At 54.6% G+C, this 24458-nt stretch overlaps 2 protein-coding genes across 5 annotated transcripts in view; one reads left to right on the top strand and one right to left on the bottom strand.

The window, feature by feature from the left end:
• LOC136319043 (tumor necrosis factor receptor superfamily member 22-like) overlaps positions 1-24458 on the top strand; it is a 124931-nt gene that overhangs the window by 90203 nt on the left and 10270 nt on the right. The gene's annotated exons all lie outside the window — the stretch shown is intronic.
• On the bottom strand, positions 8926-20370 carry LOC136319042 (tumor necrosis factor receptor superfamily member 26-like). Its single transcript, XM_066252305.1, has 8 exons — positions 20243-20370; positions 17166-17280; positions 16396-16524; positions 14277-14388; positions 12930-13003; positions 11330-11458; positions 10277-10302; positions 8926-9453 (listed from the first exon to the last, which is right to left on the bottom strand). Exons 1-8 carry the CDS (start codon positions 20303-20305, stop codon positions 9079-9081), a joined length of 1023 nt encoding a protein of 340 aa, XP_066108402.1. The 5' UTR covers positions 20306-20370; the 3' UTR covers positions 8926-9078.

Genomic DNA, 24458 nt, shown 5'->3' with positions numbered 1-24458 from the left:
GCTCTCTGCATACAGACTGCTCTCTGCATCTAGAACGCTCTGCATCTAGACTGCTCTCTGCATCTAGACTGCTCTCTGCATACGGACTGCTCTCTGCATACGGACTGCTCTCTGCATACGGACTGCTCTCTGCATACAGACTGCTGTCTTGAAGGGCCATGGCCATTGGTTAAGACCTGCCTTACCCCGGTATGAGCTCACCTGACTAGAGCAGGTCTACAAAGACCCTGCTTCCAAATAAAGTTTCATCCTGAGATGCTGGGTGGGCCTGGGCTTGGGGGAATCTTCCGGGGAGATAACCCAGAGGTGGAGAGAGCACTTGCAGAACAGTGCAGTCTGTGGGGCGCGTTGGAGGCCCCTTAGTATACGCCGGCCAGGCTGACCGGCGGGCCCACTCATGTGCCTGACGAGTGTGCAGTCAGAGCTGCCTGCAGGTCTGGTCTGCTCAGGGCTCTGGCTTCTCTCTACTCGCTCGCCTGTGCCCTTCTCCGTGGGCTCCAGCTGTGGACCGTCTTCCCTCTTGGAAGAGATGTGGCGACCGCAGGTCCACACTCGCAGCCACACAGCTTTTTCTAGGAGCAGGTGGAGCGGGACCCCTTCCCCGGGAACCACCGAGCATTCCCAGGTTCTGCTCTCATTGGAGCACACTGGGCCAGATAGCTGGGGAATGCCAGGCACTGGGCAGTTGGAATGAACGTCAAAGCACACAGCTGGCCACACCCTCCTGTCACACCCAGGTTAGATGTTGGAGGAGGTGCCAGCCTCAGCCTGTCCCTTAAGCCCTATGTCCTGTGGTCACGCTGAATCTCTCAGTCCCTTCCTTTTTGCTGGGTTCGTGTGCAGGCCAGTCCATCCCCAACTCCTTCCTCTCAGTCTCCTCGGAAGCAGCCATTCCCCCCGAGGAGCCCGTTCCAGCCCGGAGAGGCCCTCTCTGACCACCGGACTGCAGTGTGTCCCAGGACATTTGGGTCACTGCTAACTTAGACACCCATGCCTGAGAAGATCTGTGCTTGAAGCAACCCCGCAGTGGCCAGACTGGGAACTCCGCCCCGAACTCCCTGGGGGACCCCGTCTCTGGACTCCTCCTGCTGCACAACACAGAACGTGGCACAGAGATGTCTCCTGGCCTCTCCCGTTAACCACAGTCCCTGTCTGTCCTCACAGGGAGCGGGGACGGAAGGGAACACGTGGTGTGTGCAGTTCTGGGCAGCTCCATCCATTGTCACCTTAGGAGTTGTGGGTTCCAAAACCCTAATTAAAAATATGACATGCACCCCCACGGTCACTGCAGCGCTGTGTGCAATAGTCAGGATCTGGAAACAGCGCAAGTGTCCTCAGTGGACGAGCGGATAAAAACCTGTGGTACAGCTGACCAGTGGTGTCACACTGGATAGAGCGTCGACCTGGAATGCTGAGGTCATCAGTTTAAAACCCTAGCCTTGTCCGGTCAAGGCACATATAACAAGCAATCAATGAACTGCTAAATTTGAGCAAGTATGAGCTGATGCTTCTCGAGCACCTTCCCCCAGTAAAATCAATAAATAAAATCTAAAAAACAAAAACAGTGAATGTTGCCCCTATTCTATGAAACAAGCATTTCTATAAGGGAGGAAAGTACTTGTTTGGTTTAAAGGAGGTGACAAAGGTGGACAGACAGTGGCTTGGTGGGCAGATGTTGTTATTCATTCATTCTAGTCAATATTCTTGTCAAAAGACATTGAGCTGACCCTCTAACCTCTAATCCTACCTCTACTGCTATTGGCAAGTACCTTACCCGTGTTCTACAAGGACAAGAGTCGGCCTGACCAGGCAGTGACGCAGTGGATAGAAGGTCGGACTGGGATGCAGAGGAACCAGATTCAAGGCTCCGAGGTCGCCGGCTTGAGCGCAGGCTCACCAGCTTGAGTGTGGGGTCACTGGCTTGAGTGTGGGATCATAGACATAACCCTATGGTCACTGGCTTGAACCCAGAGGTCACTGTCTTGAGCCCAAGGTCGCTGGCTTGAACAATGGGTCACTTATTCTGTTGGAGCCTCCCCAGCTCCCCTGGTTAAGGCACATATGAGAATGTTATAAAGTACCACACCCCAGATTCTGAAAGGCACGGTAGCTCACTTCATCAAGTTCACATAGAGACACCCAGTCAGATGAATTTTGAAGAGCTTTATTAAAGAAGGAGATTTATTAAATATGCCAGCCGCATATGGCTGACACAGGGCATCAGACCCACATCATGCAGTCCCCAAAAATAGTTCAGGGGCTGCTTATATACCCTCGATCACACACGGGCGGGGGAGAGCATGACATTATGGCATGGGCTGACAACATTTGTTTAAGGGATACACAGAAACATTCAGACTTTCAAGGTAACACAATCAAAGATGTTTACAAATCTTTTAGGGTTCATCTTCCCTCACTACTCTAGAGGTACTTTACTCTCAAGATCCCAGAAGGGGGAGGAACTACAGTCAATGCAAGATGGTATATAAATTCTGCCTCCCATTGAAAGAGAAGAGGCTTTTTGGTTAACCTTTATTTTAGATTTAAAACTAAATGACTCGTTGTTCTTGTGAGCCAGAAACTTCTACATTCTTCTTCTTCCCCTCCCCAAAGGAGGGACGGGACAGGAAAGCCTGACCTTTCCTCCCAGAATATTAATATTAATTTTTAGCTTTTTGGTACCTTACAATAAGAAAGCAATCAATGAACTAAGGAGCTGCAATGAAGAATTGATGCTTCTTATCTCTCCCTTCCTGTCTCTCTGTAACTCTCTCTCTGTTCTCTCTCTGTCCTTGTCACAAAAAAGAAAAAAAAAGTGGGTTGGATGCCGACATTCAAGTCAGTTAACCGAGTTTATTAGTCAGATTAGATGAAACAATATTGTGGTAACAAGTAAATTCAGCAGTCTTGTGGGGTAATGGCCCAAGACTCCCCTGCTCCACCTGGTGTTGGGGACTGAAATATAAACAGGGTGTTTTTACAATCTGGATACACTGTATCTAGGGGACAGAGATGCTGGGCCCAGCCCTCAACTCACCTGCTCAGTTAACAAAGAGCTATGCTTAATTCTGGCTTGTCCCACCCATGTTCTATGGAAAAGGCAGGAAGCTAGTTTCTTATTGGTGTACAGTTAATTTGAATGGTATGCTGGGGGTTGTCTTTGAGTTGTCTTGGAAATTCAATTGAATTGCTAATGGACCACATTTTTTTCCATGAATAAAGACAGATGCACCTCTGGGAGCCGCCATGTTACAGCTGAGGAACAGAAGAGACTGTTGGCTGTGCCATCCTCCCGAACCCATCTGTATGTATACATCTTTAAGTCTCTGTCTATTCAATTCCATGCCTTTTCCCGCTCGAGACCCCGGAATAGACTCATCGTGGCTGGCTCGCGACAGGTGCGGCCAACTGGACATTTGAGGGCGTCGGGGACTAGGTGGCATCCAGGCCAGACAGCACCATGAATGGATGTCAATGTGTGTGTGGGGGGGGGGGGGGCGGCGGGGGGAGCGGCCTTCAAAGCTGGAGAAAACCAAATGTTATAGAAGAGCCACAGGAGTCCTGCCTGTTCTGAAGACAGTGGAGCATTTTTTTTTCTGGTAGAGGGATGATATCTAGTAAGAGACTAAACAGCCCAGAAAGGTGACACTTCACTTTGGCTCAAGTAGTCCAAGTCTTGTTACTGAGAACAGGGTCTGTTACCTAAACTGACTCATTACTGCAGAAGGTAACAAAATTAGCATATTATGGCTCCTACTGCATCCCCGGACAGCCAAAAAGTAAATCAGCCTCACACAAAATATAAACTTCCTCCAAAAGAAAGTCAACATCAACCAAGGTAACTTACTGTAATATTGCTACACTAACCTAGGACGTTATAGTCCTCTTATGACCTAGTTACAAAGTATCCTCACGCTGAGAGCTCTGGAAGAATTATAAACATTGTTGCATTAGGTTCCTCCTCTCCAGGTATTTCCAAGTCCGGAAATGCAGCAAATTTACATATTTTTACATACTACCAAGGGGGAGTGTAATTAACATAAAAGGCCTACTACCCAATCCTCACCCTGATTCACAGATCTGTTCATACAAACTGATTTTCCTCCAAAGATACAAATTAATCTAAAACCAGAAACACAAAGAGAATAAAAGTTACACAAAAATTTAAAAAATAAAAACAAGCAGAAAAAGGCAACATAAAAAGGAATGTTAGTAGCATCACACTAACGGTCTAAATCTTGCTAAAATACAAAAATATTTATTTGGTTTATCAAAGCGATGGGCATTTTATAAAGCAATAAAAAAAATAAGACCTTATAAAAACGGGGAAAGTTTTAGGTGGGACCACGCACCTAAGCTAAGTGCTTAGAGGGACAGTGGGACCGGAGAGCCCGGGGCGGTGGTGGCCGCGGAGACCTGTCTGCCGCCCGCGCTGCCCCTGCGCGCTCACCCCCGGCCGAAGGCACGCAGAGCCATCCCGCCCAGGGCTGCTCCCGGACCCGTTCCCATCCCGGGTGTCGGGATGTCGGGGTGCCGGGGTGCCCGAGCGCTCTGCCGCTGCCGGTTTCGCTCCTGACTCCAAACCTCAGACTCTGTCCCGGCCCGGGCTCGCCCCCCTCACGACTGTCGCTGTCTTCCTTCCCGAGGCCCCGGCCACCCCCCACCTACCTGCGTACAGAGGAGGGACAGCAGCAGATGTGTCCGCAGAGTCCATGGCGCGGATATCGCGGTGGTTCCTGCGCCGCGCGGGGAGGTTTAAATAGCGTTCCTCATTCTGCAAGTGTATCACTTGTTGGAGCGTTTCTTATTGGTTGAAAGTTTCCCAGCTGCAACCAGAGTGGCTAAGCTTCCAGCTGTGGGGCGAGCTCTCCCCAGCTGTAGGGCTTCGGATTCGCTCCCCCTGGACGAGCAGCCCCCCCACCCCCATCCTCAGAGAAGTCACGAGGCTCGTACAGCGGGTGACTGAGCGATCAGTGTAAAGTTCTAGGTACATATTGGCATTCTCAAAAATGTGTCAAGCGCAGGCAAGAGCAGGAAGCTAGCACCCCCTCCCGGTGCATCCTGGACCAGCACACAGCCACTAACGCCTGACCCCCCCCCCCCCACTGTTGTCACAGGGCTCCGACCTCAGCCCGGGAGAAGAGCCCCAAACGCTCCCTCTCCCCTCAGCACACAGGGTCTTTTAGCGGAAAGGACTCAACTTCGGGGAGTGGGATGGTGGGGAGGGTGGGGAACCCGTAAGGGAGAGTTTTTCCCTGGAAGGAGATCCTTCCTTCCTTCGAGGAGCAAGCACGGCCCGGGCACAGCAACACGGGCTCTGCCCGCCTCCTCCCTGAAACCTCCTCCAACGACCCCCACCCAGCACAGCCCGGGAGTGGGGGGGACCCGCAGCCGCTGGGGCTCACAAACAGGCTGCTTCACCGGCGCTGGAGGTCCGCCTGGGACCTGGCTCCGGAAGCTGGCAAATGCCACTGACATGACTGTGTCGCCAGAACGGGCCCCTTGCTGCTCTGGAGTCAGGCTGAGCAGGGCAGTGCGCTCCATTCAGAGCTTCCAGCTGCCCAGCCTCACAGCCTCTTCCTGCTCTGGCCCCTCCCGGGCTGGGAAGCAGGTACTGAGTGGGGGGTGGGGGGAGGCCCAGCTCTGGGCCCCCACATCATTCTGGAATCCACACCAGTGCTAAGGTCCATGGTCAGCTGCTCCCGCATCCTGGGCGGTCCCAGCAAAGGCAGGCCCACTCCCTCTGGCGCTGGTGGCTGTGAGTACCAGGAATGGGGTCACACTGGAACCAAAGCCAGGGCTGGGCTGGGGTTAGTAGGGCAGGGAGGGGGCAGCCGGTGGGGGGAAGAGATCAAGCACAATGGGCCTTGGGGCCGCCCAGTGTCAGCAGCTCCCTGGGGTGTCCTGCTGGGCAGAGCCACTGTGTGTCCTGCTGGCTCATGGGACAGTTGATGGGATGCCCTGCCTCTTGTCATGTGTGTCCCAGGGAGGGTGGGCCTGCTTCTCACTGCTCCCTGCAAGCTACTCCTCCCCCAAGGCCTGAGACCCCTCCCTTGACCTTCCACCCCAGACAGCCCCCTGCTGGCCTGGAATCTCTCCCAGGAAGACCCCCTTGTCCCCAGAAGTCCCCCCAAAGACAACACTTCATGTGTCTATCTGTTCATTTCCAGGAATGGAGCACAGACATGTCCCTAAGTTGGGGAGAGAACAACAATCTGGATTTAAAAAACGGGGAAACCAGGCAATGAGCTCAGAGGGCACACCCACAAATAGTTTAAGGCTCCGTGTACCTACACGTGCAGGTGTTCACACACACACACACACACACATACACACACACTTGTGTGGCACTGCAGATATGAATAGAGTCCAGATGCCACTCGCTCCCTAAAATATTGCAACTGTGTTTATTTAAAAAGTGTAGAATGGGAAGACCACGCATCGGTCTGAACCAAGTTGGCAAACCCGGCTCTCCCTGGCCCAGTGTGATTGCTGGCCAACGAATCTGCATGCACACCTGTGCTCATAGGTGCCCAGCCCGCCTGCACATCTGGGCTGTGGGAGGTGGGGCCGGGTCTTTACTTCTCATTAGGCTCCAAACAGCACAAGGGCAGAGTGAAACCCCAGGATCCCTCTCAGGGCTTTCAGGGTCTTGCCCAAGGTGACACAGGAAGGGTGTCAGGAGGGACAGCAGGTGCATCAGGACCACGGAGGCCCTTAGGACCCCTGCACACCCTGCACCCCTGCTGGGCAGGGACTGTTCAACCCTGAGGGCCTCCTCCCTGCCCCCATCAAGTCCACACCCTTAGTGACAAGTGGCAGCTGCAGGGAGCGCAGCACATGACCAAAGTGGCATTTGGCTTGAGCATCAAGGCCAGCGCTGGGCCAGGACCCTTCAGAGAGGCCAGCACCTCCCCTAGAGGAGCCGGGCGGCCCCAGGTCCTTCCTGCTGTCCTCCTGCCGCCCGGTCCCTCTGCCCAGGGTGGCCAAGCTCGTAGTCTCTCCGCCTCTCCTAGAGGAGCCGGGCGGCCCCAGGTCCTTCCCGCTGTCCTCCTGCCGCCCAGGCCCTCTGCCCAGAGTGGGCGAGCTCAGTAGTCTCTCCGCCTCCCCGGGGCTGGTTTAAAGTGCTGGGTGCTGCAGGGAGGGCGAGGGGGGCCAGTTCTGCAGCCACGGCCACAGCACCCGGAGGACTCTTAGGTGAGGATGTGGTTGATGAGCAGCTGACAGGCCAGGAACACGCAGAGCAGACACCAGGCCCGGGGGCTCTGCAGGAGGCCGGGGGTCACCACCTCCAGGCCAACACCGTGGAGCTCAGCATGGCCGAGAGGTGAGAGGACAGGGGCAGTGGCTCAGCCAGACAGGAGGGCACATCCCACCCTCCAGGGACACAAGGACAGGAAGGGAGGTGATTAGGGGAGGGCACCCCAAAAGCCGGCAGCTGCAGGAGCTGAAGATGGAGCCGGGCCGGCAGAAAGGCTCTGAGTCGGCGGGAGCAGGCGTTTCCAGCTCCTCTTCTGAGGATGAGGAGTCGAGAGCTAAAGTTGCCATCTGCACACTCAGTCTGGCCAGTGGTCGTCCAGGAGGTAAGAACCCAGCAGCAAAATGTCCCTCAGGGCAGCCTCAGCCTCGTCCCAGGTAACTGAACACTCTGGGGTCCGGCCTTGTACCCGGGCAGAGCTGATGGAGTGTGGGCACTGGCAGTCTGGTTGCTGTGATTGTGGGACACAGGGGTGGACAGCTGCATGCTCTCCAGAGCAGGGATGGAGAGGTTGGCCACTGTTGCCACAGGCTTCTCCGTGGGGCAATGTCTTCAGAGCTCTGTGATGGCAGGGATGAGGGGGAGGTCTGAGGCCCCCTGAGAACCTAGCTGCCTGTACTGGACCTTTGCCTTGGTGATTTGCACAGACACCTGGGCTATCATGGACTGATAGTTAAGTGGTACGAGGGACTCTTGGACTGTGACCAGAGGGGGCCCTGGCTCCCTTGTTGGGTGGACATGCCACCTTTGGACAGTATGAGGGACCCTGATTGGGGGGCCGCTCCAGTGGAGGCCCTCCTGCACCAGGAAGCCAGTTGGAGAGACGCACCAAGGACACGTTACGGTTTCCATGGACACAGCCCTGGACTGTACTGCCCTCCCCCCTACTGTGGAGCAGGGGGCTAGAGATGGGCCCCCAGTTTGCGCCTGGGGCAGAGTGCTCAGGGAGACACTGTGAAGGGTGCCTTTGTAATTGTTGCAATTGTACAACTTGTGCTGTTGCTGTAGTCTGTTTGTGTCATGTACCTCATTCCCCGCACAGGGATATTGTGGTGTAGACTGTGAAGGGAGCAAAAGGGGTGGAATGTTGGGTAGACAAGGGTTTTATAGGTTTGCTGGCTCGTGTTGAGAAGGAGCCATGATGTAGAGCAGTGGTTCTCAACCTTTCTAATGCCGTGACCCCGCAATACAGTTCCTCATGTTGTGGAGACCCCAAACCAAAAAATAATTTTGGTGGCTACTTCATAATTGTAATTTTGCTAAAGTTATGATTTGGAATGTAAATACCTGATATGCATTATGTATTTTCCGATGGCTTTAGGGGACCCTGCCGGGGTCATGACCCACAGGTTGAGAACCGCTGGTGTAGAGTCTATGGAAGGTTGCCGGTGTGTCCTCAGGGCAACAGGTTGCAAATTGCTGACTGCCTTCCTGCTTGGGAGGGGTGATTGTTTGCTATTGTTTGGGGAGGAGAAGGGGTATTTCCACCTGGCAGGTATTTCTGGGGAGTGCTAAGGGCTTGGGAGGGGTGATTGTTTGTTATTGTTTGGGGAGGAGAAGGGGTATTTCCACCTGGAAAGTATTTCTGGGGAGTGCTGAAGGGCTTGGGAGGGGCTTGGGAGCCCTGAGATTTCAGCCCAGCCTATTCTGCTGATGAGATGGGGGGGCAGGGAAGATGAGGGGCTTGGGAGCCCTGCTGAGGCTGGAGAGCCTGTGAGTCCAGAGGGATAGTCCAGAGAAGGAGTCCGGGTCATGAACTGTAAACTGAGTCGGGGCTGGGGAGCCCTGAGAGAGAGGGAAGTGTCTTCCTTGCTGTTTGCTCATCTGCCATTAAGAGATTCTAATAAACGGAATGGCCCCTCATTTTCTGGCTCCACAGTTCCTTTACTGTTTTCCTGAATCCAGTGTGAACCTGCCTGGACATGGTGGCGGCCATTCACCATACAGGCCTCGTGGGCTGTGGGAGCAGCAGTTTGCAGCTGCTGCTCTGGGGCTGCCTGGCTTCCTCCGGCCACCACCTCCTGCAGCTCAGTGTCCTCCCCAGGCTCCTCTGAGGGTCCTGGGCGGGTCCCGGCCCCAGGTGCCAAGTCTGAGTCCCCCTCCTGCAGCAGCGGTGTTGTGGCCTCGCCCGGGGCAGGTGGGCCCCTCTCAGGGTCCGTAGCCGGCAGTGTGCTGAGCTGGATGGTACCCAGTGACTAAAAAACAAAGTCAGGTCTTTTGGTGACAGGATTCTGTAGCACAGCCCGACCCAAGCCACTTCAGGGGAAAGAAATGACAAGGTGTCTGGTAGACCAGCCAGGGCCGTGCACTTTCACTGAAGAGTGCTTCACGGGGTCAGGGTCCAGCTCTGCCCCCAGCTCCCTGGGGGATCCCCAAACGAGTCCCTTATGGGGTGAATGGTGACCCCAAAAGGGATGTCCACCTCCTAAATGCTGGACAGGACCTGAGAAGGGACCTTATTTGGAATAGAGTCCGTGCAGACAAGGGCACACAGGGCAACAGTGGGCCCTAAGCAGTGACAAGGCAGTGTCCTCAGAGAGAGCTTCTCAGAGATACAGACTCTTAGGGAGGAGGCCAGGTGAGGACGGAAGCGGAGACCAGAGTGACAGGTCCACAGCCAAGGCACAGCAGGACTGCTGGCAGCCAGCAGAAGAGGAGAGGGGAGGACCCCCCCAGGGCCTGGGAGGGAGCCAAACCCCTGACACCTGGATTGCAGACTTCTGTCAGACATCAGGCACAAGTGTTTTAAGCCCTATATTTGGGGTCATCTGTTTTGACAGCCCTGGGGAACCCGGACACAGCCCTGTGCCCCCAGTGCCTCAGTTTCCACTCCGGGGGTCTAGACCAGCAGAGATGAAGTCGTCTCCAGCACAACATTGAGGGTCTGCTGAGGGGGTGCGGACGGCTCCCCAAAGGCTGAGTCATGTACATGCAGGGGGACCCCGGCTGCCTCCCTGGGGACTCTCTGTGGCCCTCAAGGCCTGAAGCCCCGACTCGGACAATCCCAGTGATACTCACATGGCTGCCTAGCTCATCCAATCTTCCTGAAAATGAGAAAGGAAATGCTATGAAAATACTGTCTTGTACCACGTAACAATGTTTCAGTCCATGACGGGCCACTCATAGGGCTGTGCGCCCACCAGACTAGAATGCAGCTGATAGGGACACATGTCATTTCTCCTGTGGTTGGGGGGACTCAGGTGTGAGCAAGAGGCACAGAAATGTAGCAGATAAAATTAGTACAGTAGCTGTACCGGACAATAATGAGCAACTATGTTACTGCTTTATGGACTCACTAGTCTCTACTTTGTATCTGTTTCTGGGTGTATCTCCCTCCTTGTGAGAATGTGCTGTGGACAGCCTACCCGCTGATTCACAGGCAGCAGCTCTGCCACCTTGTGGCATCATGTTTGATCATGGCATCTTGCTTCCCTGTGTGATTTAATCTCCTGTTGTTTGTACAGTAACTTGCTTTTAGGTCTGTAGCCCGGGAGTGCCGGTTTACACACAGGCATGCTAGTCAGCTCCACCCTCCAGGTGCTCGAGCCCTCTGTGATGTTTGCAGAACGATGAAATTGTCTGGGGACATATTTCTCAGATTATGCCCCCATCTTTATGTGGCAAATGATTATGACTTATATAATTGGAGCAGGACTACTGTGACGCTAAGTCCTGAAGTCGTAACAAAGAAAGTGTCTTTATTTTTTGGAAAAGTGAAAAAGCTTCACAGCTGGAAACAGGTTAAAGTCCCCAGTGAGTGAGCACGCTCAGTGCTCTCACCTCCCCGACTCCCTGGTGGGAGCTCCAGTCACTTCCACCTTCCCGGCCAAGGGCACCCAGACACCCTGCCCCTGCCCGCTGCCCTGGGATGCTGGTGTGAACCCCTGCGCCTGGTCCCGCACAGGGCACACAGCCCCCTGCCCAGAGCGCCAGCTCACGTAGGAAGGTCCCTGAGTGAGGAAGTGAGCGCAGCTCTGTTTTAAATGCAGAACGCCCGCCTAGCACCTCCTGCAGTTCCTGACCTGGTTGCTGACCTGTGTCCCCTGCGGGGCAGCGCGGACTCTACTCTACCTGGTCTTCTACAGCAGCGGATGTGGGTGCCGATTGTGATGCTGACCATGCCGATACCGATGCTGATACCAGTGCTCACCCACACTGTTACAAACCAGGAGCTTTCAGCAGAACCACCAGCTGGCTTTCCTGGAAGGGAGCAGACCAAGAGCGCCATGGCTCGGTAAGCACGCCCTCCCTCTCCCCCGAGGGACACTTCAGAGAGGAAGCGCCTGCTATCAGAGCTGGAATGTCTCTCCATGTCCAGGCCCACATCTCTCCCAGCGGAGCGGGGATCCCTCCCGGCTCACACACGAGACCGGCTCCAGAGCAGCCACACCTCAGAGACACCCCCAAAGTACTGCTTTCTTCTCATTTGCCCACAAAGGAAGAGGGAACAGCGCTATGTGTCCCAGCGAGCAGCACACAGAGAACGGACCGCAGAGAACCCCCTGCACCCGCACCCGCTGGGACAAGCGCTGCGGTCACACTGATGACCTTCCGGGCCCTGCACGCAGGCTCAGGGGAGACCACCACAGCCTGCCAGACCACCTCCCATGCTGGGACGGGTCTGAGTGCTGCTCGGCCAGAGAGCAGGGACCCTCGGGCACGCTCTGCAACAAGCAAGGACCTGGAGATGCCACACTGGAGGGAGAACTCACACACGAGCCCGCGAGGCCTCTCTCAGACACGCCCAGAGTAGGGAGACGGGTCCCAGAGAGCAGACCGGGGTGCTGGGGCCGAGGCAGGGAGAGCTGCTGTGTGACGGGTGCTGTGAGCCCTTCAGAACCAGACAGAGGGGACGGGACTAGAACCCTGTAGAGCCAGTAGCCAGGGCCACCATCACAGCAGCCCAGCCCATGCAGGTTCGCATTGGATTCAGACAGTCGGTAAAAAAACAACGGAGCCAAAAACTGATGAGCCATCTTCTTTAATCCTAGCTTGCACCCGGCGGGCAAGTAAAAACACACACTGGGCTCCAAAACCCACTCACATTCAGTGCTCACAAAGCTACTGACTTATCCGAGTTTCCTAGAATCAAAGGTTTCTAGCTCACCAGCCTTATTCTCCTCAGTTCCCCATCTGCTTCCTTCTCCCTGCACAAACTCTGCACAAACTGGCTTCTCACTCAACACTCCGCCATCTTGGCTGCTTCCCCTGGCCTCCTCCACGTGGCCTCTCTCTGCTCTCTAATGCTAATCTCCCAGGAACCAAGGGCAAGCTCCCGTTCTGCCCCTATTTTATAGTGTAGATTCAAAACCTTTAATCCAATATACAAAATAGAGAAGTCTCTAATACAAAGACACTTCTCTGAGGCATGATGGGATTGTACCACCCCACATCAAAAAGGGTGGGAAAGGCTTAATCCCAAAACCAAGCCCCAGGCTACAAGGATTCTGCCTGCCCACCGCCTGACCCCAACACACATTAATATCACCTGGGCGACAGCTTCTGTGTGGGCAGCGCCATCTTTAACAAAGTGAGCATAATATATTTTATCTGCCCAACAAGCCTGTACACTGTTCACTTGAAAATGGTAAATTTTAAATAAAATAAAATGGTTACTTTGAAATTTCATCTCCATAAAAAATTCCTATGAAAACAAAAACCACTTCCTTACCTGGACCGGGCATGTCACACATGGTGTCGGCTGTGGAGTGGCATTTTTGCAGGACAGCGACACCTTTGGGACACCTGTCAGGAGGGAGACACGCCCAGTGTTCACCTTTCCAGGTCCACCCCAGACCCAGGCACCAGGTCCAGATTGTCACCAACAGAGGGTGGGCTCTTGGGTGGCTCCCAGAGGGGTGCTTCCCCCGACCTACTTTCGGGGAGCGCTGTGATCAGAGGCCCCACGAGGCTGTCCCCCCAGAACCAGCATCTCAGATGTCATCACCCACATCCCCACTAGGAGGACAGCTGATGTGTTTTCCTCCTCATGAATATTCATGACCTTCTTTGTAGGTCTGTGAACTGAAGGAAAAAAAGGAATTTGTCCTGCTTTTAGCAAAGGCTCAGGAATTCAGACTTTCCTTCCTAATTGTTGAAAAATTGTGACGTATCATCCACAGTCACGCATTTTGAGACCCAGGAAGAATGACTTGCTTGCCAGCCCCCTCACATGTCCCCAGCTCTCTGCAGCACCGTGGAGGGTGACAGCTGTAGAGGTCTCCTGTCACCAGCCCCAGGCTTCCCACTCTCTTTAGGGGAGACGCCCTTTCAGGAACCGGAAGCCGGCAGCCGCCACGTTGCTCTCTATCCACTGAACACATCCACAGCCTTGGAGAAGGCGGGACATGAAGTCCTGGGTTCCTGTACACTCAGTGCCCCGGGTGAGTCCCTGGGCAGCTGGGCAGCACCTCAGGTGCCAGAGGACGCTGGTGAGACGCCTCCAGAACTCTGCACACAGATGGTCAGCAGTCTAGAGGGTACGACATGTTTCTGTAAAGAGCCAAGCACCCGAAGTCCAAGCATGTCCTGTGTCCTTCCTCAGGCCACGATGTCAGGACACACTCCAGCAAAACAAAGGAGCCATTTAGAAAGGGGAAGTGGTGGTGGGCGGAGCCCAGGACAGCAGGGGTCCCAGGGACACAACCTCCATGAGGGATGATGGACAGAAAATGTCGGACAGCTCAGGAAAAGTGAGCTTGAGAAAGTTCAGTTATGCACTAAAACAGTGGAAGCAGTCAGAAAACTTAGAGAGAAAAATAAAACTATGGGAAACAGCATTTGTGCAAATATAGAATAAACTGAACACACAGTTCCATGGACTGAGGGGGGATGAGATCAGATAAAAGAGAACCACTCAGCTGGAGGCAGAGAGGACTCTGGGCTGGTGCTGGGCTGTCTCACCGGGTCGAGAGTCACATGTCCTTCTGATTCTCAGCTCCTAAAGATCAACCCTCACAAGCCCAGGTCCAGAGCCACCTCTGACCCCGCCCACAGCGCCTGGCAGAGAGGCACCTACGTGCTACAAGGTCTGCAGAATTCAGGGGAGTCGGGGCTGTGGTAGAAACGGCCTGTTCGACACTGGCATCTCCGGTTGCTGGTCGGTGTGCACGGCGCCACCTCCTCCTGGTCTGCAGTTCAGGAAAGACGGGGTCAGTCCCAGGGGGCGTGTCCTTGTGTGGACATGTGGACGTACACGGCCATCGGGGCTGGAAGCACTGTGGCCCCAGCAGGGACCCAGCCGGCCACAGGGGATGCACCGAGATGGTCCTGAGGGTTGTTGTAACCCTGCTGGGGACGTCCCCGCCACCTCTTCACACACCTGTCTCCCAGGCACACATAGTGAGCTGGGGTGCGAGCTCAGTTACTGTGACTAATTTCGTAGACGCATTTGGAATCAGTTTCACAGCGACCCCACAGGGAGTATTCTTTTCTAAAAATCTAACTCCCCAGACTTCTCTTCATCGAGACGGTGTGTACACCTTGTGTCTACAGAAACATTAAATGAGGTTTTCCCATTGCGTTTCCCCCTTTCTAACCACGTTTACGGAACTCAGTGCCAACAGGGACACTGCAGGTGCAGATGTCACAGCTGGGATCCTCTGAGGTTAGGTCGTCATGGTCTGAGTGAGGGGACAGGAACATCCAGCCTCAGCCTCACCTAGGGGGTGAGTCCTGCGGGCCTGAGGGCTAGAGCTGTCCACTCCTTTCCCTGCAGACGAGCAGCGAGGGCAGTTCTTAAAGAAATACTGACAGTAAGTCCGAGTCTGGCCTGGATGTTGGGAATCACCGCTGACTCTCCCGAATGGGGGACCGCATCCCGATCTGTGCGGGAATGTGTGTGTCCCTAGGAGGTGTGGATGCTGGAGTGGTGAAATACTGTGACATCTGCAGCCGACACTGAAGTGGTTCACACACACTCCTGCACACACACAGTCACTCACACATGCACACACACAGTCACACACACATACACACGTATACATGCACACACACAGTCACTCACACATGCACACACACAGTCACACACTCCTGCACACACACAGTCACACACACATGCACACACAGTCACACACACAGTCACACACACAGTTACTCAAACATGCACACGCATACACACGTATACATGCACACACACAGTCACACACTCCTGCACACACACAGTCACACACACATGCACACACAGTCACACACACAGTCACACACACATGCACACACGTACATGTGTACACATGCTCACAAACACACATGTACACAAATGACGCCCATGCATGCACTAATGTGATCCAACACCACCAACTGTTTTTTTTTTTTGTTTGTTTGTTTTTGTTTTTTTTTTCATTTTTCTGAAGCTGGAAACGGGGAGAGACAGTCAGACTCCCGCATGCGCCCGACCGGGATCCACCCGGCATGCCCACCAGGGGGCGATGCTCTGCCCATCCTGGGCGTCGCCATGTTGCGACCAGAGCCACTCTAGCGCCTGAGGCAGAGGCCACAGAGCCATCCCCAGCGCCCGGGCCATCTCTGCTCCAATGGAGCCTTGGCTGCGGGAGGGGAAGAGAGAGACAGAGAGGAAAGCGCGGCAGAGGGGTGGAGAAGCAAATGGGCGCTTCTCCTGTGTGCCCTGGCCGGGAATCGAACCACCACCAACTGTTTAATTGCTGGTGCCCTGTGTTCTAGTCTTTCAATTTTTCTAGTGTTAAAATTTACATAATAAACACTCCCTCATTAACTCAAGCATAGCAATTACCTTCCCAGGTCTGTGGGCCTGTGGTCCATTGACTAACTTTCAATTTGAACACAGTGATTCAAATTGAAACAACATTGCTGAGGGTCTAACCGAGTGTAACTGGGTTCTGTCCCCTTCTCACTGCCGCCGTGTGGGGAGCTCTCTGTCCACTGCTGAGCCTCCTGCAGCCACTTCCTGGCAGTGACTGGGAGCCCTGAGCTTGGTGACCGCATGTCCCTTCTTTACCAGAGGCTGGCTGAGTGGACACCTGGCTTCTTTAGTTTCATGGCTAAACAGTGCTCATCCTTGTGGGTAAATACTGAGGCTGAGGTGAAGGACTCCTTAGGGACACACTCCCGGTCTGGCCACTGCGGGGTCAAGGGGCAGCAGGTGTCCATGGGAGACTCACCCTCGGAGCAGATGGAGCACGGCAGGCAGGACTCCAGGCCGTTGGGGAACGCCGTGTACGTCCCTCTGTCACACTTCTCACAGGTCCCCTGGGTGTGGGGGCTCCTGCAGGGCTCACGGACATACTCTCCTGTGAAGGGTCAGCGCTGTGATCAGACCCTCCAGGCTGCCTGGTGTCCCTGCTGTGCGTCCTGCCCACCCTGTCCCTGGGCCCAGCCTCTCCAATGAGACATCACAAGTACTTGTGTCCGGGTTTGGATCCAAGTAACCTTGGGATTTCTACAACTTCTAGGAAACGACAAGGGACAGAGGGGCTCGACCTGGCCTCCAGAGTGCAGGCATGCCCGCCAAGTGTTGGCTCCTCCCACGGCGGTGCTGGGGCAGCGGAGGGACCTCCACCGATACTGGGACCCCCGAGAACACGCTGGTGTCCAAGGCCAGTGAAAGCACCGGACAGCAGCCACCGCTCTGCCCCCTAAACCCAGCTCACCACACCCTGCCCTATCGGAGCGCGAGGACCGCGGGGGCTCCCGGGCTGAGTCCTCCCGCGGGAGCATCGCCAGCTCCTCTGAAGGCTCCTGAGGGCGCACACCGACCCTCGGGCACCTCCCTCCACCAGTGTCCCCTCTGGAAGGTGTTCCCTGGGCCCCCCCCACAACATCTGTGCTGCCCCTCCCCACCGCCCTGCTGCACTGTTAGAGGAACTTCCTGTCACACGGCTGGATGGGCATTTATTCCAGGACCTGCTGGACAGAACCCTCCGGGACTCACCCGCGGGGCACAGCGGGCAGCAGAGGCCGGCGGCCCAGTACTCGTTGGACCCACAGCGGCTGTTCAGGAGGTGGCTCTGTGTAGAGACCAGGGCTTTCGCGGTGGTGATAATCATCTTTGGCTGGAAAAGGACAGCACGCAGTTCACTAATAGTCACCTCTACTGTGTGTCCCCTGAGCTGTGGTGGGCGTGCCTCTCAGCTGCGCAGACGTCACAGCTCATTAACCCCAATGTCAGCTGTAAGCATCAGGGGCTATGGAGCTGGGTCTCCACCCCAGACCACCTCACTGAGGAGCAGGACACCTCATCGCCCCCGCCCCGCCCACGGAGAACACAGCCCCTGTGTCTGCTGTCCCGCGAGTGGGAAGGTCCTAAGCTCACTGGCTCCACATGTGGGGACAGGAAGTGAGCCGTTTCTCATTCCATCCCCTGGGGTGGAACCGGTTACTATGTACAGTTCTATAAGGAAGGGGAATTTAGTAACAACATCAACATCAGCAAAAACTTAATCTGGGGTGACCGAGCATCAAAGTGGGACAGAGGTTGGCCCTGGCCAGACAGCTCAATTGGTTAGCACGTCGTCCCAAAGCACAGAGGTTGCCGGTTCGATCCCCGGTCAGGGCACATACAGGAGCAGATCCACGTTCCTGTCTCTCTTTCTCCCTTCCTCTCTCACTAAAGTCTATAAATAAAAGAAAAAAATTTTTAATGAAAAAGCATGGGGACTGAGGCCACACCATGGAGTTGGGACGCACAAAGGGACAGGCAGGTCCCTGAAGGAGGAGGGGGTAGACCTGGCAGAAATAGGAAGAGACCGAGTTTTCTGGAGGTGCTCAGAGGGGCCCCTTCAGGGGGTCTGGGCCACCACGCTCCCCCTGAAGAGAGAAGCATCCTGGGGGTGGCAGCAGCTGGCAGGTTGGGGGAGGGCCGCCCCAGTGATGTGAGCGGCAGCCTTTGAGCACCCAGAGGGTTTGGGGACGTGACAACATGGTTGGGGACAGCATCTGTGTGGTGAGTCTTCTCAGGCCCTGCTTGATTTCAGGAGAGAAAGTGATGGAGAGAAGGTGGCCCCCAGCACCTGACCCCCAAAGAGCAAAGTGGCAGAAGTCCATCCTCAACAGCAGTTATTTAAATGTAAATGCATTAAACTCTCCCATCAAAAGACAGAGATTGGCAGGATGGATTTAATAAATGATCGACTACACGGTGTCTACAAGAGATGCCCTCTCTGTCCAGGTGCACACAGAGGTCAAAAGTGAACGGAGGGAAAGTGATATTAGATGCACGTAGTAACCAGGGGCAGAGGGAGGGGCCCCCGGAGCAGACAAAGTCCATGCTGGGTAAGGAAGTGCTACGAGAGGCAGAGGAGGACACTAGATGCTGGTAAAAGGGTCAGTGTAGAAGAAGAGGAAACAAGTACAGATGTCCATCCTAATGACAGACCCTGAGCACACGTGAGGCGGAGCTGACAGACGTGAAGGGCGTAGACGGTCCTTCAGGAGGAGTTGGGTCCAATCACCCACCTGCAATGCAGAAGACGACTCAGACAGGAGGTAAGTAAGTGCACGGAGGACCGGAACCACACAGCCCACCCCCGGACCTCCCAGACATACCCAGGGCCCTGCAGGCAAATGTTCTTCCCCTGTGGACACAGACTCCTCCAGCACAGACCACACGCTAGGCCCCCAGAAACGAGGGGACAGTGGGGAATTGCAATTGATCCTACTCAAGTAAAAAAGACTATAAAATAGAGTACAATGAACAGTTGTGTGCCAAAATATTGCTCAACCTCATGAAATGAAAAAATCTGAATGTGCCAAAAAAAAAAAAGAAATCTGAACGTGCCTATAACCAGCGAGGACACTGAATCAGTCACAAAAAACCCCCCACAACTCTCTTAAAAGACCAGCCCTGGATTAGATGGCTTGACTGGTGAATTCTATCAAACATTTAAAGAATTTACATGAATGCTTCCCAAACTCTTCCTCATAAAAGAAGGGGGTGAGGATACCTCGTAGCCCCTCCTACTGTGAGCCCAGCAGCACTGCAGAGCGAGGTGTGGGGAGCAGAGACTTCTGGGAGCACCCGCTGCAAGTGAGGACCCTGTGCTGGGATCCGGTAGTGGCCTCCAGATTCCTGGGAACAGGGGTCGGATGCGTCTGCCCCTCCCCCCACCCGAGGAAGGACAGCTGGACTGTGTGGTATTCACAGTGGGGTCCACACCCAGGGGGTGAACACAGGTGCTCAGGGGTGCTCTACAGACCGTACCCATGTGAGTCTGTCAAAGTGTCCATGAACCACAAACGCCACTCTGAGAAAGGAGCTTGGAGGCGGTCACCTCCACAATGATGAGCACCCGTGTCCTCCCCAACCCAGAGTGTTCACTTGTGGCTTCACCGGGCGGAGGAGGGGCGGGTCTCCCGGTTCCCAGCCCTCAGAGTCCGGCAGGCTGGTTCCCGGAGAGTAGGGTCTCTGCTCCAGCCCCTTTGAGCACAGGGACACTCCCTGCTGACCTGGCACACACACCCAGCTGTCACAGGGCTCAGACCTCAGCCCAGCAGAGAAGCCCCAGACCCGGTCTGTCCCTCCCTCTCCCTTCAGGGACTGTGATCCCTGGTGGCTGAGCTCAAGCCACGCTGAGGAGCGGGGTGTTGGGGACGGTGTGGGGTCCGGGAGGAGAAGGTTCCTCAGGGAGGAGACCCTGCCTGCCAGGGGGTGAACAGCAACAGCCCAGACACAGCACCGGGGGCCCTGAGACCTCCAACGACCCCACCCCGTCCCTGGGGGAAAGGGAAGGGAGGGGGGAGAGCCCTGCCTGCCAGGGGGTGAACAGCAACAGCCCAGACACAGCACCGGGGGCCCTGAGACCTCCAACGACCCCACCCCGTCCCTGGGGGAAAGGGAAGGGAGGGGGGGAGAGCCCTGCCCGGAGCTGCTGGGGATCTGGAGGGGGGGGTGCAGGACGCCATGGGGTTTTCTTTGGACCCCAGAGCTAAGACTGGCTCTCCTCAGGCTGGGCCACGTCCACCAGGGCCTTCAGCGTCTCCCTCCCCAGAGTCCCCCGGGTGCAAACCCACCTGGGTTCCTGGCAGCAGTAGCAGCAGCAGAGGCAGCAGCAACGAAACAGTTCCCAGAGACATGGTGCAGAGTGACACCCACAGCCCAGACACACAGACAGTGTGGCCTTAAATACTCCTGCTTTTACCTGCTCCCAACGTATGAGATCTCTCGTTCGTAGGCCAACACTCACTCACAGGCTGACAGCAGCTTTTCTGCTTTTATTGGCACTACTTACTGATTGTGGGCGGTGAATTCCCTTTTATCGCAATTGCTACCGAAAGCCAGATAAAATTTCTGCTCACAGCAGTCACCGCATCCAGCTTGGTCCCTGCAGGGAACCAAGAGCTAGGCACCTGTTTCTCTCTTCAGAACAAGCACGCTGTCCCCCAGCCTCAGTTTTCACCGTCTCTTCCAGGCAGTGGAGGGGTGTGTGTCGAGGACTCCTGCTGCCACCCCGACAGCGACAGCACAAGCCCCAAAGCCAAAGCAAGAGAAGGAGCTCACCTTCTCTCCAGCCCCGGGACCAGCACACTGAGCTAATGACCTGCACACACATGCCAGTGGTCACCGGGCTCCCACCTCAGCCCAGGAGTCTGTCCCTTAACCCACACCTGTCCCTACCTCACCCCTCAGCCCACAGCTTCCTGGAGCTGCTCCTTGGATGGTGCTAAGGCAGGGGAGGCCAGGGGAAGGTGTCTGAGAGCACAGTTCTCTCCGACTCTCCCAGGGCTGACCTTTCCTTCCGGGAGGGGTGAACACAAAATGCTGGGGCCAGCAGTCTCAGAACCTGCCCCCTAGGGGGCCCTCCCTAAACACAGCCCCGAAAACCCAATGAAAAAGAGAAAAGGGAGGGAAGGGGGTAAGCAGGCAGGGGAGGAAGAGAGAAGGGGGGCAGGAGGGGAGGGGGAGGGGAGGAAGAGAGAAAGGGGGACAGGAGGGAAGGAGAAAAGAAGGAAGAGAGAAAGGGGGCGGGAGGGGAGAAAGAGAGAAGGGGGCAGGAAGGAAGGAAGAGAGAAGGGGAGAAGGAGGGGAGGAAGAGAGAAGGGGGCAGGAGGGGAGGAAGAGAGAAGGGGGGCAGGAAGGGAGGAAGAGAGAAGGGGAGAAGGAGGGGAGGAAGAGAGAAGGGGGCAGGAGGGGAGGGGGAGGGGAGGAAGAGAGAAGGGGAGAAGGAGGGGAGGAAGAGAGACAGGGATCTGGAGGGGAGGAAGAGAGAAGGGGGAAAATAGGGAAGTAGAAAAGGAGGAAGAGAGTAGTGGCGCAGGAGGGAAGGAGAAGGGGAGGAATAGAGAAGGGGGTCAGCAGGGGAGGGGGAGGGGAAAAAGAGAGAAGAAGGGTAGGAAGAAGAGAGAAGGGGGCAGGAGGGGAGGAAGAGAGAAGGGGGCAGGAGGGGAGGGGGAGGGGAGGAAGAGAGAAGGGGGCAGGAGGGGAGTAAGAGATAAGGGGGCAGGAGGGGAGGAAGACAGTAGGGGGGCAATAAAGAAGGAAGAGAGATGGGGGGCTGGAGAAGATGGGAAGGGGAGGAAGAGAGAAGGGGCTCAGGATGGGAGGAAGAGAGAATGGGGCAGGAGGGTAGGGGGAGGGGAGGAAGAGATAAGGGGGCAGGAGGGGAGGAAAAGAGAAGGGGCAGGAGGGGAGGAAGAGAGAAGGGGGGCAGAAGAAGAGGAGGAGGGGCAGAAGAGAGAATGGGGAAGGAGGAGATGGGGAGGGGAGGAAGAGATAAGGGTTGACAGGAGGGAAGGGGAAGGGGAGGAAGAGAGAAGGGGGTCAGGAGGGGAGGGGGAGGGGAGTAAGAGAGAAGGGGGCAGGAGGGGAGGGGGAGGGGGGGAAGAGAGAAGGGGGCAGGAGGGAAGGAGAAGGGGAGGAAGAGAGAAGGGGGAAAGAGGGGAGGGGGAGGGGAGGAAGAGAGAAGGGGGGCAGGATGGGAGGAAGAGAGAAGGGGGCAGGAGGGGAGAGGGTGGGGAGGAAGAGGGAAAGGGGAAGGCAGAGGGAAGATTGCAGGGGCCCCTAACAGGAAGCTGACAGGGTTTTTGACGGTCTTGGAAACAGGTCAAGGTCCTTCCTGAGCCTTTAAAACTCAAATTCCCCTCACCCAACCTCCCACTTGGGCAACTTCTTCATTAAGCACCATGAAGTACAAAGTGGTGAGTTACTCCTGACCAGAGTAGTAAGTGGCACAGTGATTAGAGCCTTGGACTGGGACAAAGAGAAACCAGATTCAAAACCCTGAGGTCGCTGGCTTGAGCTTGGGATCATGACCACACATGACCCCATGGTTGCCAGGCTGAGCCCAAGTCTCTGGCTTGAGTACAAGGTCGCTGACCTGAACAAGGGGTCACTGGCTTGGCTGAAGCCCCCCCACCCTCCTGTAAGGCACAGATGAGAAAACAATCAATGAACAACTAAGGTGCCTCAAAGCAGAATGGATGCTTCTCATCTCTCTCCTTGTCTGTCCCTGTCTGTCCCTCTCTCTCTCTCTGTGTGTGTGTCACACACAAAAAGATTGAATCCTGACAACAGCCAGATGTTTATGTGGTTTGTGATCACCATATGGTGAGAGGTACTGCGTGTGAATTGTTACAGTAATATAATGTTATAGTAATTAAATACATAGAAATAAAGAAAAATATAGAAGATATATAGAAATAAGTTAGGATATAATATTAAAGCCATTAAGGCAAGTGAATAAGGCTGTGCCCTCTGGGTGGGAGCTAATCTAGTGTGTAGCAATATGATAGACAAGACCTTGACCTTAGCTCAGGACCCAGTTAGTGCGTGCGTGAAATTATATAGATAAAAAGAGCTCCCTGCGAGGAGCTCCCCAAAAGTGGCTAGATGTGATAATCCTGTAGAGTAACAGCTGTTACAAGGTGTATGCCAGAAAGGGTACCAAAGCTGAGGGGTCCACACTGCTCTGACCAAGGACAGCTGAGAGAAGCACACTGATGGGGCCCCTTAAGCTGTACCAGGCACGCTGTAGGATCTGTGAGTAATAAATTTTCTGTGTGATTCCTGCAACTAACTTGTGTGTCGGTCATGTCTTTCCCCTGGTGGCAGTTGGTCTCGGCACTGATAAGTAGAATCCTCACAGCCGCCTCAAGAGTAGTCTCAAAGAGGCCGCCAGCCCTGCTGATAAGCAGGAGTGTCCCACTGCACGGGGACATTGAATTGGGGACGCCTGATCAACGTAGAGCTCGGACTTTATTGAGACAACTGGTATAGTTGGCCCTCAGACTTAAAGAGACCATTTCAGTTGGAAATTTCTGGCTTAGACCAGAGGGCAGAAGTAAAGAAGAATTTGTAAACTCCATATGGTTTAGTGGCCGTCCGCCAAAAGCTGAGGGAAACCTCTTCCATTTCCAGGTCTGACCTCGTTGGGGGTGTATACTGACCAGACTAGGATAAGGAGAGTGAATGTCCCAAGGTGGACTCAGCAGATGGTTGTCACTCTTGAAAGTTAACTCTGAGAAAACTGTTCTGAAGCCCACAAACTATAAAACATATTATAAAGAGGACCTACAAAATAAACTCTGGAGCAAATTCATGAAAATATTACATTGCTTAAAGCAAAAACTGACTAAAGGCCTTAGAGAGTGAGGGAGGAAGTACAGAGTAGAAACTAGTTTCAGATCCACATACTAACCCAAAATGGTTTTACCCATTCGGGAGACACAGAGTAAAAATTAGTATTAAGAAGGAAAATGGAAAAGATTAGAACTTTTTTTTTTTTTTTTTTTTTTTTTTTTTTTGAAACAGAGAATCAGAGAGAGGGACAAACAGGGACAGAAAAACAGGAAGGGAGAGAAATGAGAAGCATCAGTTCTTTGTTGTGTCACCTTAGTTGTTCATTGATTGCTTTCTCATATGTGCCTTGACTGGGGGACTCCAGCAGAATGAGTAACCCCTTGCTGAATTCAGCCAGTGACCTTTGGGCTCAAGCCAGCGACCTTGGGATCAAGCCAGCAAGTGTGGGGTCATCTCTATGATTCCACACACAAGCCAGCATCTTGGGGTTTCAAACCTGGGTTGTTGGGGACCAAAAAATCTACAGGATATTTTGCAGTTTGGACAGAGGTGCTGGGAGCTGACTGTAAGCTCACAGTCTGCCCAGCCCCCCTCCTCACCTGCCTGATTGAGTTGCAAAGGGCTGTGCTTCAGTGCTCGTCCTGCCTCCCATGTTCCCCGGAAGGACTGGAAGCTGGTTACTTTGTGTACCTTAAGATGGTGGGGGTGTTT

This window comes from Saccopteryx bilineata, chromosome 1 (assembly GCF_036850765.1).
Source record: "Saccopteryx bilineata isolate mSacBil1 chromosome 1, mSacBil1_pri_phased_curated, whole genome shotgun sequence".
In the NCBI taxonomy this organism is placed as follows: Eukaryota; Metazoa; Chordata; class Mammalia; order Chiroptera; family Emballonuridae; genus Saccopteryx; species Saccopteryx bilineata.
Note: the sequence above shows the minus strand (reverse complement) of the source record. Positions and strands in the feature narration are given on the sequence as shown.

Coding starts and splice junctions, on each gene's coding strand:
- LOC136319042 (XM_066252305.1), bottom strand. CDS start 20,305: ATGTCTCTGGGAACTGTTTCGTTGCTGCTGCCTCTGCTGCTGCTACTG. Junction 17,281..20,242: donor TACTGCTGCCAGGAACCCAG/GTGGGTTTGCAC, acceptor TTCCAGCCAAAG/ATGATTATCACCACCGCGAA. Junction 14,389..16,395: donor GTGCTCCATCTGCTCCGAGG/GTGAGTCTCCCA, acceptor CCTGAACTGCAG/ACCAGGAGGAGGTGGCGCCG.